The sequence below is a fragment of the Aquila chrysaetos genome, chromosome 9 (assembly GCF_900496995.4).
Source record: "Aquila chrysaetos chrysaetos chromosome 9, bAquChr1.4, whole genome shotgun sequence".
Classification (NCBI taxonomy): Eukaryota; Metazoa; Chordata; class Aves; order Accipitriformes; family Accipitridae; genus Aquila; species Aquila chrysaetos.
In genome coordinates this window covers 32,005,110-32,021,739 of record NC_044012.1, presented here as the reverse complement: position 1 = coordinate 32,021,739, position 16,630 = coordinate 32,005,110, and the positions used below count along the sequence as shown (strand labels likewise).

General features: G+C 40.3%; 1 protein-coding gene across 7 annotated transcripts; it reads right to left on the bottom strand.

Annotated features, from left to right (window-relative positions):
- Positions 1-198: 198 nt before the first annotated feature.
- Positions 199-16,461, bottom strand: CCDC62 (coiled-coil domain containing 62). Of its 7 annotated transcripts, none has more exons than XR_005933127.1 (13): positions 15,960-16,376; positions 15,525-15,717; positions 14,769-14,932; positions 13,907-14,008; positions 13,402-13,573; positions 13,215-13,316; positions 11,980-12,068; positions 10,899-10,999; positions 9,531-10,280; positions 5,510-5,687; positions 4,753-4,884; positions 2,834-3,093; positions 199-947 (listed from the first exon to the last, which is right to left on the bottom strand). XR_005933127.1 is itself a non-coding variant. In XM_041125721.1 (13 exons), the coding sequence occupies exons 2-13, from the start codon at positions 15,993-15,995 to the stop codon at positions 3,007-3,009; spliced, it is 2,106 nt and encodes a 701-aa protein (XP_040981655.1). In that variant the 5' UTR covers positions 15,996-16,133; positions 16,411-16,461; the 3' UTR covers positions 199-3,006. The 7 variants fall into 7 exon arrangements, 6 of the variants coding, with proteins under 6 accessions (XP_040981655.1, XP_040981656.1, XP_029879719.1 ...); XM_041125721.1 differs by adding an exon at positions 16,411-16,461 and having other exon boundaries at positions 199-3,093; positions 15,960-16,133; XM_041125722.1 differs by having other exon boundaries at positions 2,834-2,907; positions 15,960-16,377.
- Between the last annotated feature and the right edge of the window lie 169 nt (positions 16,462-16,630).

Here is a 16,630-nt window from a genome sequence, read left to right as displayed (position 1 = left end):
GTAAGGAAGAAGTTCTTCACTGGAACAGGTTGCCCAGAGAAGTTGTGGATGCCCCATCCCTGGAAGTGTTCCAGGCCAGGCTGGATGGGGCTTTGAGCAACCTGGTCTAGTAGAAGGTGTCCCTGCCCGTGGCTGGGGGGTTGGAACTAGGTGATCTTTAAGGTCCCTTCCAAGACAAACCATTCTGTGATTCTTTGATTCAAAGATACAGCAAAGGTGTCGCCTTTATTAGCTTATTTGACCTTTACTTAAAAAATAGGTTCAAAGTGCGATAACAGAACATGTCTTGCCCAATAGTCAAAGATAAAAACAGTTTAAATGCTAAAAAGCCGGTCACATTATGCTTGGCTGCTGCTGTACAGTGCTAACAGAGCCCCTACACACACCTGATCTTGTTATAAGCTTTTGTTAGAATAAATAGCTCCTGACTAGGGAAGCGTTGTTTTGCCCATCTTGTGGGTGACAGCTCTCCCATTTCAACAATGTAGGAGGCAGTTCCTGGTTACAACACTAATTGGGAACTTCCTATAAACATTATTCATCTCTCTCTACATGGCAAGAAATCCAGAACAAAAACAAGAAACTAAGAAAAAAATGAATGATTGGTTGTGTCATACTCTATAAATATTTCTGAGCCACCATAAAAAAAAAAGGTTAGAAAAATAGTTCCTGTGTCATGACAATTACACACTTAACATTCTTAAAAAACAAGCTAGTATTTAACCTGAGCTCTCAGTTATAAAAATAATTTTGTTAATCTTGGCATAATTCTATGTTTTATTTCAAGATAAAATATATGCCCACATAGTCACATCTTTTTGCCACTTGTGAGTCTTTCAAACACTCAGAGAACCATGGGAAAAAATCAGGTAACCTTCCATTGTAGCTGATGGCTTGATGATCTTCAGTTCTCAAAATTAATTCTATACTGGAAACTTCTTCATCCACTGCAGAAAATTATATTCTTATTAGAAGACAGGAAAATTTCCTCTAAAATCTATTAAGCAATCACATATGTGTCAATTTACTATATAAATTTTCACACTGCAAACAGAATAAAAACATAGACTAAAAATATAAAGAGGAGAAAGGTAAACAAAGCACTTCACAGAAAGACAACAGTCTCAGGGACACCACTGGAGTGTTATGAAATAACATCTTTCCAGTTTGTTTTGCAAAAAGGAGTGATCTTTGTGCCCTCAGCCAGCCACTGAGTCACAGTTTACGAGCAGTGGCACATGGTACGGTGTCCAAAACTTAATATATCCTTTTACTCATTGCTTTCCTCCTTTGTTCTTCAACTCTCCCCCACCCAATCTCTCTCTAAAGGAAAAACAACTGACTGATGAAAATGGCTAAACCACTGTCAGCTAGTTAGGAAATTAACCTAATGTTTGTCAGTGCACCTGCCCTCAAATAATTTCAAAGCAATTAAAAAAAAACCAACAAACCCAACCAAAATCAATTCAATCACTTCTCTATATGAAATTGAACAAATGTTTAGTTATTTCTGGACCTGCTATCAACTCTGCAAAAGCTGCTTTGGATTTAACTGATCATGGTGATTCAGTGCCTTTTAATAAACGAAGAAAATAAGAATTACGCAGCAGCCAGTGACTTGCACAAGTCACTAATTCTTGTCATGGATCTACAGTGAATTGTGGGTATGTTTGTTCGACCAGTTCTTTCTCACTTGAAGCAAATGAGATTATTTCTGTAGGCTAAGCGTACGCTTACCACTTTGCTGTATCAGCATGGTGCTCAGCAATTTTGGGGATTTGCTCCTGAAACTTTTCAACATCAGTAGTTTCAGGATGCAAGTCACAGTGCTGGCTTCGATCTATAAAACCTCCAGCTTCTTTTACCTTTGGGGTCTTTTTAGGAAAAGAAGAGGTCTCTACATAGGAACATTACAGCAGTGTTAAGGTACAGCATTCCAGCTACTCAGCATCCATTTCCTGCGAGAGCCCCATTAGCGTGTGCTAAGCAGACCCAACTTATTTTGAAAGAAGACTTACTGTCTCCAAGACTTAATGCAGAAACAGCAGAACATAAGGGTGCAACAAACCAACACCACTCCCCAGAGGCACAGAGGGTTTGGCTCCACAGGAGAGAAACACTTCAGGGACTGCAGTTTGAATATACCGAGAGAGAACAACTGAGCACCAGCACCCCACTGGATCGGAGTTGATCAATATGAGAAATCCAGTGCCACACAGCTTCACACTCCAGCTTGCTGTGTAATAACTTCCTTTTGCAGACATGCGCTTGGGTTGTGTCAGCACTGCAAGATTTTTTTTTTTCTCGATTTCTCCCCCCATTGTTGCTAGTTCTTATTCAGTTTCATGTGGTGTTGGGTATTTTAACCATATCTGGTTACTCTTTTGTCCTCAGAACCAGACAGCACGGTGCCTATTGCAAGCATCCAATTCACATTAGGTAGAACAAATAATCAGAGAGTGAGAAATTTCCGATTCAAAAAGAAAAAACAATCTGCTATGGGCAAGGCTGCTTTTCGTATTCTGAAACAGCTCTATTCAATACATTCTACTTTTGGAGCTCTGAGACCAGGAACAATATGCTAAACCAGCCCTTGGCTGCGGCACTGAAAAACACTTCCCAATCTCTTACTCAACAATGTTCATATCCTTGATCCTGTTATCTGTAACACACAGAAGGATTTTAACTACAATAAGCAGCATGCAGGTACTTGGGAATGGAGCTGCGAGATCTGACTGCCCAGAGAATGAGGAACATGCTTGAGAAAAGTTTAATTATTTGACTAAAGGAATTACTTGCTACCTTAATATCTGTTTGCTGTTACAGTACTCACAAGAGCTTTACTGGAAATGCATTCATAGCAGTGCACTTAGAAGCTTGTGCCAGGCTCATCTCAGAAGCCCGTAACTTGTATTAATATTACAGATGCATTTATAAAGAGGGAACCAAAAAAACCAAACGAAAAAAAATTCATCAAGTTGAAAACACCTTCATACTCACAGAACATCATAGAGAAAAGAATGGAAGCTTAGCACCTCTTTCTTCTGCAGCAGATAACTGGGTTCTGTGAAGAGCTTCTGCAAGTTCTGCTGTCTATATTGTAATGCAAAAACACTACATGGAAATCAAAGAACTCAGATAATAAAAATTATAGAGCTGCCAGATTCAAACTGGCGAGCAGCAAGGATATACTTTTTAATTCCGTCTTCTCCTCCCTCCCTCAAGCAGGGCACAGCATCCAACAGGTACAAATACTGATTAAATTCTAAGGGTTATATTTGATATAGATTATGTTTTAAAGCACAGTTTAAAACAGCCCCATGTAAACCTGGTTTTAAGCACAGATTAGTTGGCCTGCATAGATTAAATAAAACACGCTGGACAAGTTTTTGCCCAGAACCGCTGTGAAAGTAGATCAAAGTTCTACAGATGTGGTTCAGGAGTTACCGTCACCAGTAAACACGAGCCTGCTTTATTTTCTATCCATTCAAGCAACCGTTCCAAATGAGAAGCCAATTTCTAAGCTCAAATATGCAGTATCAGGTTATAAAGCAGAGTCATGCTTGCTACTAAAGGACAGCCGGTTTAGCCGAGCTGTGACGTGCCAACCAGTAAGCAGGAGCCAGACAGCTGATGGGGCTGGGCATGAGCCACAAGCAACCACTGTTTTGTAGAGAGCTTTTCAGGAATCCCTCCCACAAGATACTCTTTGCAAAAGACTACACTGCTGCTGTCTTTCATGCTGAATGAAATCCTGCAGATGAACTTCTGAACAAAATATCCTTTCAGTTTATGCAAACGCTGGCACACAGCCTTTATACGTTGTCAGTCAGTCCCAGCACAGCTAAGGTTTTATGGTTCTACATGTTATAAAAATTGCTTTGTCTGTTGCTTACAGTAACATTGTTCTGGTCAAGTTCATCTAAGGATAAAAGGAGTGCAACATTTTGAGAGAGAGGTAATACCTTTCAGGAGAAAGCTGAGGTTTCAGCATGCAGCCTTCTCATTAGGAGTCTGCTTTAAAATCAAAAGTCTGAATTCTCCTTTTGTGATATTTATCAGCAGAAGTTTACTAATTTCTTGTGACAAGCGGTACAATCTCCTTGTCAAACAAGGTAGAAATTCTTAAGGATATTTATGAAAACAAACAAGTGACCCCTTCTCCAATTACTCCTATTGCCGACATACTCAGGACAGAAACTCCCCATCAGAGTTCATGCTCATAAAATAAATTGCCATGACAGCTATATACAGGTTATTTTCTTTGACCATTGACTACGTTCTCTGACCCTGCAATGAAGGAACTAAAACTATGAGCCCACAAAAACTCTAAGGTTATTTAAACTGAGAGTCTGGTTTAAATTCATATACAAAACTGTTCTATGTATCACCTATTTCCTATACTGTCCTCCTTCCACAAATATACCTAGTGTAATAAACCAGTTCTGAATGTAAGTCATACTTGTGTTCGCTTTTCTCTAGACCTCCAACAGCTTTCTCCAAAATGACTTCTTCTTTCCATCTGTTAGACACATGCAAAAGTCAAATCCTGTCATGACCTTGAGGAGCCATAAAGAATCCTATAAAAAAATTCATGTACTTCATGCTAAGGCATGCAGGAATCTTCTCTTTAGCAAAGCGTGAGGAAGATATTGTTTATAATGTCATAGCACAAGTCAAGTGTAAGGGAAAGGATGTTCACAGTCACTATTCCTGGCCACCTAAATCTAGTCATGGGAGAGCAATATATACCGTATTAATGTTGCTGCTGTTTGGACTGCAGCGAGGGCTCGTGTGGAGGAGAGTGCTAAGCTCCAGATCAGCAACCATCTGTCGAGACTCAGCCAACACATGCTGCAGCTTACTTATGGGGGAACTGGTGTCCTGGAGGAGACAGAAAGTGAGCCAAAGTTATGAAATAATCTTTTTAGAATATGTCAAAGGATTATAACATATCAAGAATCATCACTTCCATTTTGAAATGTCTCACTTCAAAATACTACAACACTGCTCCAGACTCTAAATGCTGATATTTCTAATAAACACAGAGGTCTTTCCTAGTGTCAGCTTTTTAACAGATTTTCATAAGCATGTATATGTAGCGCACACAACAGCAGAACTTCAGTGATAAAGGGGAGAATAAACAAAGACATGAGAAAGAGGGAAAACCAGGCAGAACAAGAATGAAACAGAGTCCAATAGCTTCTAATAATTGTGTCCAAGTGTAGTCAGATATTGTGCTTTACAGGAATTACCAATTAGCCAGCATCCATAATGCTAAAGCCTTTCATTTCAGAAGCTTATCTATTTTAACTCACTCACACTTACGCTGTCTAAGACATATTGAGACAACAAGGATTTTAAAAAAATATTTTACCACCTTTGTGTTAAGCCTGCTGTCTCATCATTCGAGTCCCTAGTTCTTCCATGCCGGCAGACATTTCTTTCCTACCATCAGTCACAATTCCACTTAAAATTAATGAAGTACATTCTGCAATAAAATACTGACTTGGTCGATGGTAGCATTGCAGCATCTATTTGTTGGCTTAGTCACTGAAAGGTTATTGATTTCCAGAGGGAGGTCTTCACCAGAGAATTTCTCACATCTTTGAGGCCTGTCTCCTTTCTGGGTGGATGTCAAACAGGGAGAATCCAAGTGAAAAGAATTCAGATCCACATTTTCTTCACTGTTAAAAAAATTAAGACATTGCCAGAAACAGTATCACCATCCTTTTTAAACTTTCAAAGGAAAATCATGGGACAACATAAATAATTATGGGCCCTGAGCCAAGAAAACCATCAAGCCTGTGAGATTACTCTGTTCCTCAGAGTGTTTCATTAGATCAGTTTCATCCTCTGAGGATAACAGTTTGACATTCAACCAGTTTCAAGATCAGCTACATTAGCATGTGCTTGAGTATCTATTTAAACACACAAAAAGCACACAAAAAGCAATATCTAGTTCCTCCCAATACTCTGGTACTCTTTCTTCTCTCATACCCTACTCCCCCCCCCCCTTTTTTTTCCCCATCAACCATTAGGCAAATTAATATTTGTAGGTGTACTTTTCAAGGGAATTTTGCAGTCTTTTAAAGTCACCATCTCACTTCAGACATCACAGAAGAGCTTTCCCAAAGAGGTTTTACTGTACTTATTTTTAAATACAGCAGCAAACAGTAAAGTGCTGTTCGGGCAAACTGTGATTAAACCCAAAACTCAGCTGCCTGACTACCATTTCAGTGTGGAGCTGAAGCATACGATCTATTGGCAGACATCTTCCCCTAGGTTTTAAAGAAAACAAAATACTAATTTAGCACTGGGTATATCTGAGTGTATTTAGGAGTATCTAGAAAGCAATTTAAATGACAGTAAAAGCAACAAATCATACCCTGCACATTATTACTGTCCGAACACTGACTCACAGCTATCCCAAGCTTGTCCTGATACAAAAGGTCTTTAGCTTTTAATATGCATGACAAATGATTGAAACATTTCTCTTACACCTTTCCCGCACTAAAAGTTAACTTTATTACAGCCTACCCTAGAGAAAAACAGTTCTCAATTTCAATGTCTTAAATCATGGTTTTATCAAAATGTACCAAATCCCTCACTCAGCTCCAGCACCAATTAATCACAAATTAAGACCAGAAATAATAAAAGCTGTAGCATGTTTGAAATTATCTTGATCATCTACTCTAGCAGTACAGGAACCCAGCAGCACCCTAACTAAGCCCTCTGTCCCCTGTGCTGTGTTTTCATACAGCACTGAGTGCTGTCTGTGGCTTGTACAAAGATGTGCCCTGGTTTTTGCTAGCAGTTTCAAGCTATGCAGTGTTCGTTTTCAACTGCTAATTTCCACTTCATACAGTTTTTAAAAAGTAAATAAAATAGCGACCATCTCCCCAAAATAAAACATTTCTGTATTCATCACACTTCTGAACAAAACAAGTGCAGTGCTAGCACTGCCTGGATCACGTAAATAATTAAAAAAAATTTATATAGTTTAAAGAAAATACTACCTTCACATTATACAACATTTCATTAAATATTCTTCAGGTACTTATTTTGGTGGAACAACACATTCCATACCTGGCAAGACTATTACAAAAAGGTTTATTTTTAAATGACATTCAATCTAAGAAAAAGCCCTCATGAGAGATGCCAGCTCAAAAGTGTCTGCTGTGTCTCATTCCACTTCTCTTGTAAAACACTGTGATAAACAGGCTTTCTTTTAGGGGAGAAAAGCTCACGTTTGTGTGCTTCTGAAAAAGGAAAGGCTCTGGAGAGATGTGAGGGAACAAGCTGTAGCAGCCTAGAACAGAGGACGTGGGGAGATGCAATGAGCACAGGCAGTTCTGAAGAATACACAGGTTGGGAGGGAGGGGAGGAAACAGGTTTGATTTTGAGGCAGGGAGACAGCTCAAGGAACGGGTGGCTTAGTCCAGCAAGAGCAGACTGAACAAGCAAGTGCTGACGCTCCATCTTTAAAACCAGAACAGAGATAAAAATCCAACGGCAGCAAATGTTGGTCCAACATAAATGAAGTCACTAAGTCAGAGCACACAGAAATGATTCCTGCACTATGGTATTTCACAATCACTCTTGCAGTTGGATAAGGTATTGGACTGCGTTAATAGCCTTCTTGTTGGCTGTTCCAGAATTCAAGAACTCATGTCAAAAATATTTGCTGGGCTGACAGGGAGGTGCCAGCACCCTTCCCTACACATAAAATACATCATCAGCGCTATGAAGCCAGCAGTGGAAAACTGGAGGATCCAGATTCAAGTCCCAGAAAGAACGCTGTGTTTGGTCTCTGCCATTAATGTCCTAACAGAAGCCCACACTGAAGACTGCAATGCTACCACCTTCCTCCCATTTATGGGGCGAGAATTTATTCAGTGGCAAATCAGAGTCAGCAGAGGCTGGAGAGCAGACAGTCTGGGATTTGCACTGAGTCAATCTATCTCCAATTAGCAGGGCTCCTAGGACCAAATGTGGGCATCAAGAAAACTCGATAGCTCAGCAGCAAATCCCAAATGGGTAGAGCAGCCCTCCCTTACTGAAGAATCTGCTCTATCTGCATTGCCCAGGTTGAATTTGTTCCTTCCTTAAAATCCCCTTAAGGACAAGACAAAAAGTGAAAGCAGTTTTCATGAGTCAGCCTCAAAAGAGATTTGGAGGGATGGTAGTGTGTCATTTCTGCTGCCGGGGGAGTAGATAAGAAAGGTCAGGGTAGATGTAAGGGGAATGGAGTCTTTTTAATGATTTGTGGACAGGGGAAACTAGAGAGAGTCCACACACAGCACGAAGCTCAGCTAAGCTGTGTGGGAATGTGCCGGGACAGCATTCCTTTTCAATGGCTGCCCATTCACCTTGTTTCTGAACAGGTCTGTCTCACTGCAGTAACAATTTCTATAATATTTTTTTTTTTAAAAGCAACACAGAATGAAAGCATCCCTACATCAGATATTTCCATAACATAACATTAATTTCTTTGGATGTTGGGCAGACCTGCTGGCTAAAATTCTTAGCAGGTTTAAACAGCTGTTCATTTACTGTACTTGTCAAACTACCAACTGAAAAGCTACTCCTCCTCTTCTCTGTCTAAAAGGCAGCTATGAAATTTCTGTAAAACTTCAGAAACTCTTCTAAAACTGAGCTGGTAAGTCAGTCAATTTTTTGAAAGGAAACAGAGGAACCAACACAACAAATCCACAGAAAGTCACAGCTCTGAATGCCCTTGCTTGAGCAGGCATAAAACCACTTCTATAAACGCAAAGGAGCATTTATATGTCAGATACCTTCCAATACCACTAAGACACCTGAGTATTTTTCCGACACTTCTCACCATTAGAAATCTCATTCTGCTCATCCCCAACCACATGTCCTTTTTCCTCCCCCAACATAAACACAGGGATTGAGTCCCATGAACAAAGATGCACTGGAGAGTGGACAGATTGCTGTCCTTTAAATCTTGCCATCTCATTTTCTTGCCCTGAGTGAGGGAAGCAGCCTGTGCGGAAGAGCCGTGTCCTACATTCTTGCCCAGCCACTGTGTGATTTCTCAACAGAAATAACACAGTTACTAAAGTATCACACAAAATCTAGGTTTGTTTCTTGACTTACAGAAACATCACTGTAAAAGTCCAACTCTGGTTAGAACATATTTTACCCACCAGATTTACAAGCAACACCTGGGATTTCCAAAAATCAGAAGATTTATAAAATCTGCATTTTTCTCTATTAGTTTATTTGGCAAGTTATGTGGTATTGCAGATTATCCCCAAGAGCTGTGTGGGTAGGAGAAGAGATGCGAAAAAATAAATCCATAGAAATAGAATCATGATACCTTAGAGCTATTTTAACTTATTTTAAATTTACTACTTTTTAAGTTGGTAGACTAATTTTAAAACAGCAGTTACTTTAAACATCACTTGAGATAATACAAATTATTGAGAGCTTGTACACCCAAGTTTCTACATAACTCCAGCTTGTACCTATCTATTTCTTAAATGTAACAAGCACATAACCTTTTTGAGCTGACACATTTCATCTCTTGTGCAGTCTTGAGACAGCTGCAATCTTTTCCATGCCATATACTTCCATCTCCTTTCATGGGTTTGAAAATCTTCAACCATTCCGGATCTGATATTGGCTTCCACCATGCATCTTTTTCTATGATTAAGTTATTACTACAAGAATCAGATTCAGACTTGTGAATTGCAGCAGGAGCCTCTCTACTTTTTTGGCCAAACAGAATTCCAGTTCTCTCTTCCCAGGTTTTATTTTCATTATCAGTTTTGTCAGATGTGACAGTGTTCTGGACCAAAGGACTTTGCGAATCTACAGAAGAACTGATGTTAAGCCAATGCTCATATTCAGGTAAAGATGACTCAAAGGTTTGCTGGTCTCTGCTTTCCACTCCATTCTCAGAAATTTCCCTGTTTCTCAATGGCCTTGTATTGTTTGCCTCACAAAATACTTTGCTGTCTAGCTCATCAGAGCTTGATGCAACATCCTGCTTTTCTTCTTCTTCCGTAAGGACAGCCAAGACTTTCACAACTTTTTGACACCCGTTTAAGTATGCTGAGGTAGTTTCCTCCAAGTCTGATGCATTCAGTAACAGTCTGTTATCTACTTTGCACATCTCAGAGATGGTTTTTACCCTACTTTTTGGAACTTGCGCAGTTCCACGCTCCTCGCACGTCCCGTGGGTGCCCTCAGTCCTAACCGTGTCTGTCTCGCTGTTACTTTCAGGGGCAGAGAATACCATACCTATGCTACAATAGCATGATAAAGAAAACAGTCAGAAATACTGCATTTAAAGAGCATACATAACTATACTCAAGGTTAAAGCTATACATTAACCAGAGGCTGTAGCCATGGATCTGCGGTAATTCATATGCCAATATGCAGCTGTATCCTGCCAAAACCAGACAGAAGTCTGCTCAGATTTGGCTGTTACTTTCCAAAATCAGTCTGAGAGTTCCCGCATGTTTCATACAGTGTGGTGATTCTGTCTGAACCTCCAGGGTATACACCAATTTCCTAATCTGAAAGCAAAATAAACTTTGATTTTTAAACAAAAGTAGCAGCGGGCCAGATTAACACCCCTACCACTAGACTACTCCATTTTTTGATAAATCATTAACTGTCTGGCCTGCATACAACACTTTATTCTATGACTGACACTCATGGGGTCTCCTATCAAGTAAAAAAAGGTATCTGACAACTTCACTGGATGTTTGTGGTTGAGTCCAGCAAAGCCATCTTGACATGCACACATCTCTTTTAGGATGTTAGTTGTGGCTGAACAGTGAAGTCTCTCTCCAAGAATAAACTACAAAAAAAAAAAAAAAAAAAAAAAAAAAAAAAAAAAAAAAAAAAGATTATTTTACCTCCTTTCATGTGCCGCCTTTTCATGCTTTTGCCTTGATGCCTGAGAGCTCTCCAAATTGACATGAAGAAATTGCAAGTCACGCTGCTGTTTTACGTAGATCTGTTTAAAGATAGTAAAGCGCATTATTGAAAAGTCTGGAGTGCAGGAACATTGTCATCAGGTACTAACACATTGCTTGTTTTAAGGATATTTTGGGAAGACATTTTTATAAACCAATAACTGTAGTCAAACTATTGTCAAAGCCTTCCAAACCTAAGGGGCCATCTCTGCATGTATTTAAGAAAATAATGTTTTGCAGCAATAAACAGTATTTCTGTTAGAAGGCTGCAGTGGTCTTCTAAAATGGAACCACACTGCACCATAAATAGAGTATCATTATTTTTATTTGATATTTAATACACGTTGTTATTATGTTGTTCAAAGCTATGCAGAATTACAGGACACGGAATGGTCATGATATTTGGCTTTCACTGCAGGGGATTTTTTGTAAAGCTAACATAGAAGATAACACACTGATCAATTATTTGCAATTAAAAAAACTGAACATGCCTTGAGAACCTCAAATGAGTGCAGGTGAAAACACTGGTTTTAAGTCTCTCTTGAAAAACAGATTTTTCAGTACATCATGCCCCTCTACATTGTGTGAGTTCACCTTGGGCACGTGTGCGAGGCAGCCTGCCCCACTCCCACGCCTTTCACGTGACTTCTTGAACCTAGCACTCTCTGGTTAGACCCATGCGCTGACGAACTGTTATCTCAACAGGGCGCTCCACTTTACTGCTATGAGCGTGGTATTTACTCACTGTAGGACCGAGTAAATACAATTATACAAAAAAGGCTAAAAGCACAGGTAAATACAAGGATTTGTACCATGAAGTTTTAATTTTAATTTAAAAGAAAAAAAAAAAAAAATCAACATTCTGTAGGGATCCCAACAAAGCAGAAACAGCAAATTTGATTTTTTTTCTTAATTAATAATAATAGCTAGATCTAACTTTTTTAATACTATTCCATGCAGATCTGATGTTATTGAAAAATGCCTTCATAATCTCAGAGTAGAAACACAATTAGGGTTGCACCTGTCGCAAACTTGATAGTTCTGTGTCAGTCCGTGCTTGTTTAGACTTGGCAAACTGAAGAAGTTGATCCTTTCTCTTTGCTTTCTCAACTGTTTCAAAACATACACAATTATTTAATTATTTAAAGTGAACAGACACAAAGCAAGTACATTCTTTAACATGTATGTGTGTAGCAGTAGAAACAGGTACCTAACCAAAACAAAAGCATTTTCATAAGGTCAACAGGATCTATTTCCCCTCCAAATAAAAACAGCACAAAAACCGTAAGACAACTAAACAGATGAAGTATTTTCCTCGGACTTTTCACCAGCACCTAGCTTTATTTTACTAGTAGCAATATCCTACTTCATTGACTGATGTATTTTACTTTTTCATGTTAACATTCTTCCATGGAAAAGAAATTCAGTAATTAATTCTAATTCATGCCTTATACTGGGAGTGCTGGGAAATACTTCCCATTACTATTGCTTTTAAAATAATGAGACATGGAATCAATATTTGGCAAAGGTAATGGCAGATAAAAAGTGATAGGCAAGTAAATCATCTCACAGCAGAGGACAACTTTGGTCACCTAATCTTTCAAGGTACATATTGCTTGTCTAAAAGAATACTGCAGCAACCATGAGCCTGCCTTTCTTAACCATCGCAGCACAGAAGAGTTCCTCTCTACCCAAAACCATAGTGAAGATGCAAGCTGCAATTTACCAAGTCTTGCATATTAAACCAGTCTAAACCAAAACCATCAGTTAAAGAAAAGCAAGAGAAAAAGCAAGTTTGTAAACATACTACTTCCATACAAACACCAGAGGGAGTGGATGGGCTGGTAAATTCATAGGCCCTAAGCTTTAGGTTTTGCTTGTGGCTTCTTTTCAGTAGGTCACCATTTTCTATGCAACCTATGTCAGAAGGGAGAATGCCACCCCCATTTATTGTATTAATACCACAGGAGAGATGAAATTCTCAAAAATTTTCAAGAGAGAATCCTCTGAGCCATTTATGCCTCCATGTATAATCACACTGGTGAACTTTGTGCTTTTACAAAATTTTATAAACTGTCCCTGCAGAAGCCCTAGATATTGCTTTCATGAAGAATGACACACAAAGGCATATACCTTTATGAAACTGCAAGAAAGGTAGATAAGAAGCTGCCTTTCACACATATTAGTGAACTGGTTGTCTAGAAGTCTCTGAGCTGTTGAAAGCTAAGGCATAAAAATCCAACTGCCCACACTTACCAATAAGTGCGAGCTCATTCCTCAAGCAGCTGTTTTCTTGTTTGAGGTGAATGATTTCTTCCTGCTGCTTATTATTTTCTTTCATCTTTTCACAGAGGTCATCTTTAAAACAAAATGTAGTATTTCCCAGAATGAAAGGGAATCATGCTGGTCTACACTAAATTAGGTGCCCAGTATAAACATTTACCTTTGAGCTTGTTTGTTTCAAGTATTAGTTCTTTCAGTCTCAGTTTGAGGTCTTCCTTTTCTTTGTTGAGACTGAATTCCTCTATCTTTGCTGCACGCAATGCACTTTCCAGCTTTTTGAATTTAGATGTAAAGTCAGTAATGTGATCAGTTGTTTCAAGTATAGCCTCGTCCTGAAATATGAAATAGAATGTATTCTCGATTATTGTTTTATCTTATGTATGGATTTTGACAAAACAACAGTACATCTTAATGCAGTAGTCATAGCTACTTCACAGATTTTCCTCTGAGCTCTTGAGGAAAAAACCCAAAAATCAAAGCCAGGAAACAAGCTTGTTTATGAAAATAAACCAGTTTATTGTTTGTTGATCACTTTTCCCTTCTCAAACAAGCCTAAGAATTAAACAGCAGTGAGATCAACGGTAACTAAACCACTGTGGTACAGTCACCAATAACTGCACTGCAGTTTGACCACATTTAGTACCTGATGAGACAACAGAAGTTACCTTCAGCTTAAGCATAGTAAGAAGCTCCTGTTCTCTCGCTTGCAGCTGGCCTGTTTTAGCAGACAGTTCCAAAACTAAGCAGTGGAGACTTTGATTTTTCTCCTAGTGAACAGAAATAAGAGTGTCAGCTACTACTTCAATGACTCAAAGCTACTATCTCTGTGTGCGCAACTTTATTTAAACATCATGAATGGCAATGTGGGATTCTGAGCAAGCTGTGAAGATCTGAAGAGGACTAGAGTAAAAATTGTTCCCCAGTTCATTACAGCCAAACTTGCTTGTGATCAAGGGTCTTAATATCCTCCATGTCTTAAGTCAAGCCGATTAGACAGATGAAAGCGCGCAATACTGCTTTACTGTACTGCATACAGGGGAAAAATTATCCCAATAAACACATCATTGCCAATTCACTTAAAAAAAAAATCTAGGACCCTGGAATACCAATTATTTTCATATCCTTAAACCAGTTTCAGAACGTTACAGTTCATGACAGTAATCAAAGCTGTAAATAAAACCTTCTGGAACTTCCTAACCAAGTACCAGTACTGTTCTGGGGGCCAGCACTGCCTTTTGCAATCACATTGCCTGACATTTCTGGAGGCAAGCTGGTTCTGAGCAGTGTTCCCCAAAACTAAGCAAACAAACAGCAAACTCCAAATCCTAGGTTAGGAAAGTTTTTTTGCCTTTTCCCGCCCCCTGCAACGAATCAGAGCTATACCTTAATCTAACATTACTGTAGTAAAAGACAAATGCAATTCAGGAGCCTTAATATGAAATATTCATTCACTAGTGAACCTCACAGATGCCACTGGCATTCTGTACATGCCTGGACTGCAAGATCAGACCATTACTCAACTCCTACCTCCAAAGCCTGACAGTGAACAGTTGCATCTGTTACTTTTTGAGACAGCTCCTTAAACTTCCGTGGTGTATTTTCAATTGTCTTACTGTCATTCTGCTGAGATTCTAAGAACTTTAACCTTTTGGTCAGTGATTTTACAATTTCATTTCTCTTGTTCAGCTCATCTGAAAAAAAAGGAGACAAGGCATCTCTGAGAAAACAGCTCAGATACTGTCACACAATTTTTAAAATGTCAGAAATAATTTAATCCAGTGTTTTAAAATCATGCGATTCAGAAATGTATGCTTGTGTTGTATACTCTGAAGCAGGATTCCCTAGCTACCCAGGTCAGATGGAATACAAACTCTGTGGTGACCTCTGTACTATGGCTGTCAAACAAGACTGTTCAGAGCTGCCAGGTGATTAGCTGGGTGGCTTGCGGATGATGTCAGAGCTGTGCAGCAGAACCTCAGGGCACAGGGCTCTGCAGTACACCAGCATGTTTGCGAATTGTTCTCTTCCCCCACATTGATTTAATCAGATTTTTTTTTTAAAGAATCCACAGATGCAATTTACATATTCAAACGAAAAGGAGCTATCTGATTATCATACCCCCTTCAAAATCAGATCACTTTAGTACCATCGTGGAAGTTTTGATCTCAGACCACCAAATTTAAGGCTGGTTTCTTATATGATGCAAAACTGTTACTGAGGGGTCTAAGCACCTGAACGTACTTAGAAGACCAGCATCTTATTCTTTATATGCACGATACTTACTTTTTAATAAGTTGCATCGTTCTGCTAAAGTAAGTATTTTTTGCCGATCATCTTCCCAGGCTAGAAGCTGCCTCTGATGCACTGCAACCATGTCATTGAGCTCCTTATCACGATCTTTCAGTTCAGCAATTAAAAGCTGGAGTTCTCGCCTCTGTTTCTGAATGGTGCTGTCCTCAAAGCTTGAGCTAAGTTTCTATAAAAGGTAACAGATGGAACACGTTTCAATATAAAGAAGCAGTGACAAATTCTCCGATAATAAACTCGGGGCTTTAATTTGTTAAAATATTTTTATATTATAAACAGAGACCATCCCAAAAAGTTACTCATGCTTGTGGTACCACCTGTGGTCCTTGACTGAAACCATTAGCAGTACAACACATACTTTCACGTTAAAAATAGAGCGCTCTCATTGTTAACTGTACTTTCATTTTTTACCTGGGGCGAAGCAGAATGCGGCAGTGATGAATTCATACGGGACTGGGGACCAGAGCGCTACCAGGCATTAGCGGATACTGGTAACTATTTATGACTGTAACATTCATCGTGGAGGCTGCCTCCGATTTAAGCAGTACATGGTTACCCGCCGAGACCGCTGCTGACCTGGTAACCCTGCAGGAATGACAAACGTAAACCGTTGAGAACCGGCCGAGGTGGGGGCACGGCCCTGCGGCCTCCCACAGGCGCCGAGGCCTGAGGCGGGGGGGGGGCGGGGCCTGACGTGCCGCCAGCTCGGGCGAGCGGCCCCCCCTCCGCCGACCGCTCCTGGGGCAGGCCTGCAGGCCCCCCCATGCCGTCCCGCACGGCTGGGCCGCCCCGGCCGGGACCTCCCCCCTCGCCTCGGCCCCGCCGCTCCCGCCCGTTGCTCCGCGCCCCCCGCCAAACCCACCGGCGCCCTCGCCCTGACGTCGCGGCGGCGCCCCGCCCCCGCCAGCCGTTGAGTGGCCGTCTAGTGGGGCTGTTAGGCAGAAGCCCCGCCCCGCCCTCGCAGCGGCGGAGCTGCCGGTTCGAGTCCCGCGCCCGCCGGCGGGGCTGGAGCTGCCGGGGAAAACGCGAGAATTAATAATATTGTTAATAGGAGACGAGCAAGAACCCGACCGGATGTTACA

Bases quoted from the DNA above. Each gene is read 5' to 3' on its own strand.
- CCDC62 (XM_041125721.1), bottom strand. From the start codon at position 15,995: ATGAATTCATCACTGCCGCATTCTGCTTCGCCCCAG. The intron at 15,718-15,959 runs GTAAAAAATGAA...TACCTTTTATAG, and splicing joins CGCATTCTGCTTCGCCCCAG to AAACTTAGCTCAAGCTTTGA. The intron at 10,281-10,898 runs GTAAAATAATCT...ATGCTATTGTAG, and splicing joins AAGGCGGCACATGAAAGGAG to CATAGGTATGGTATTCTCTG.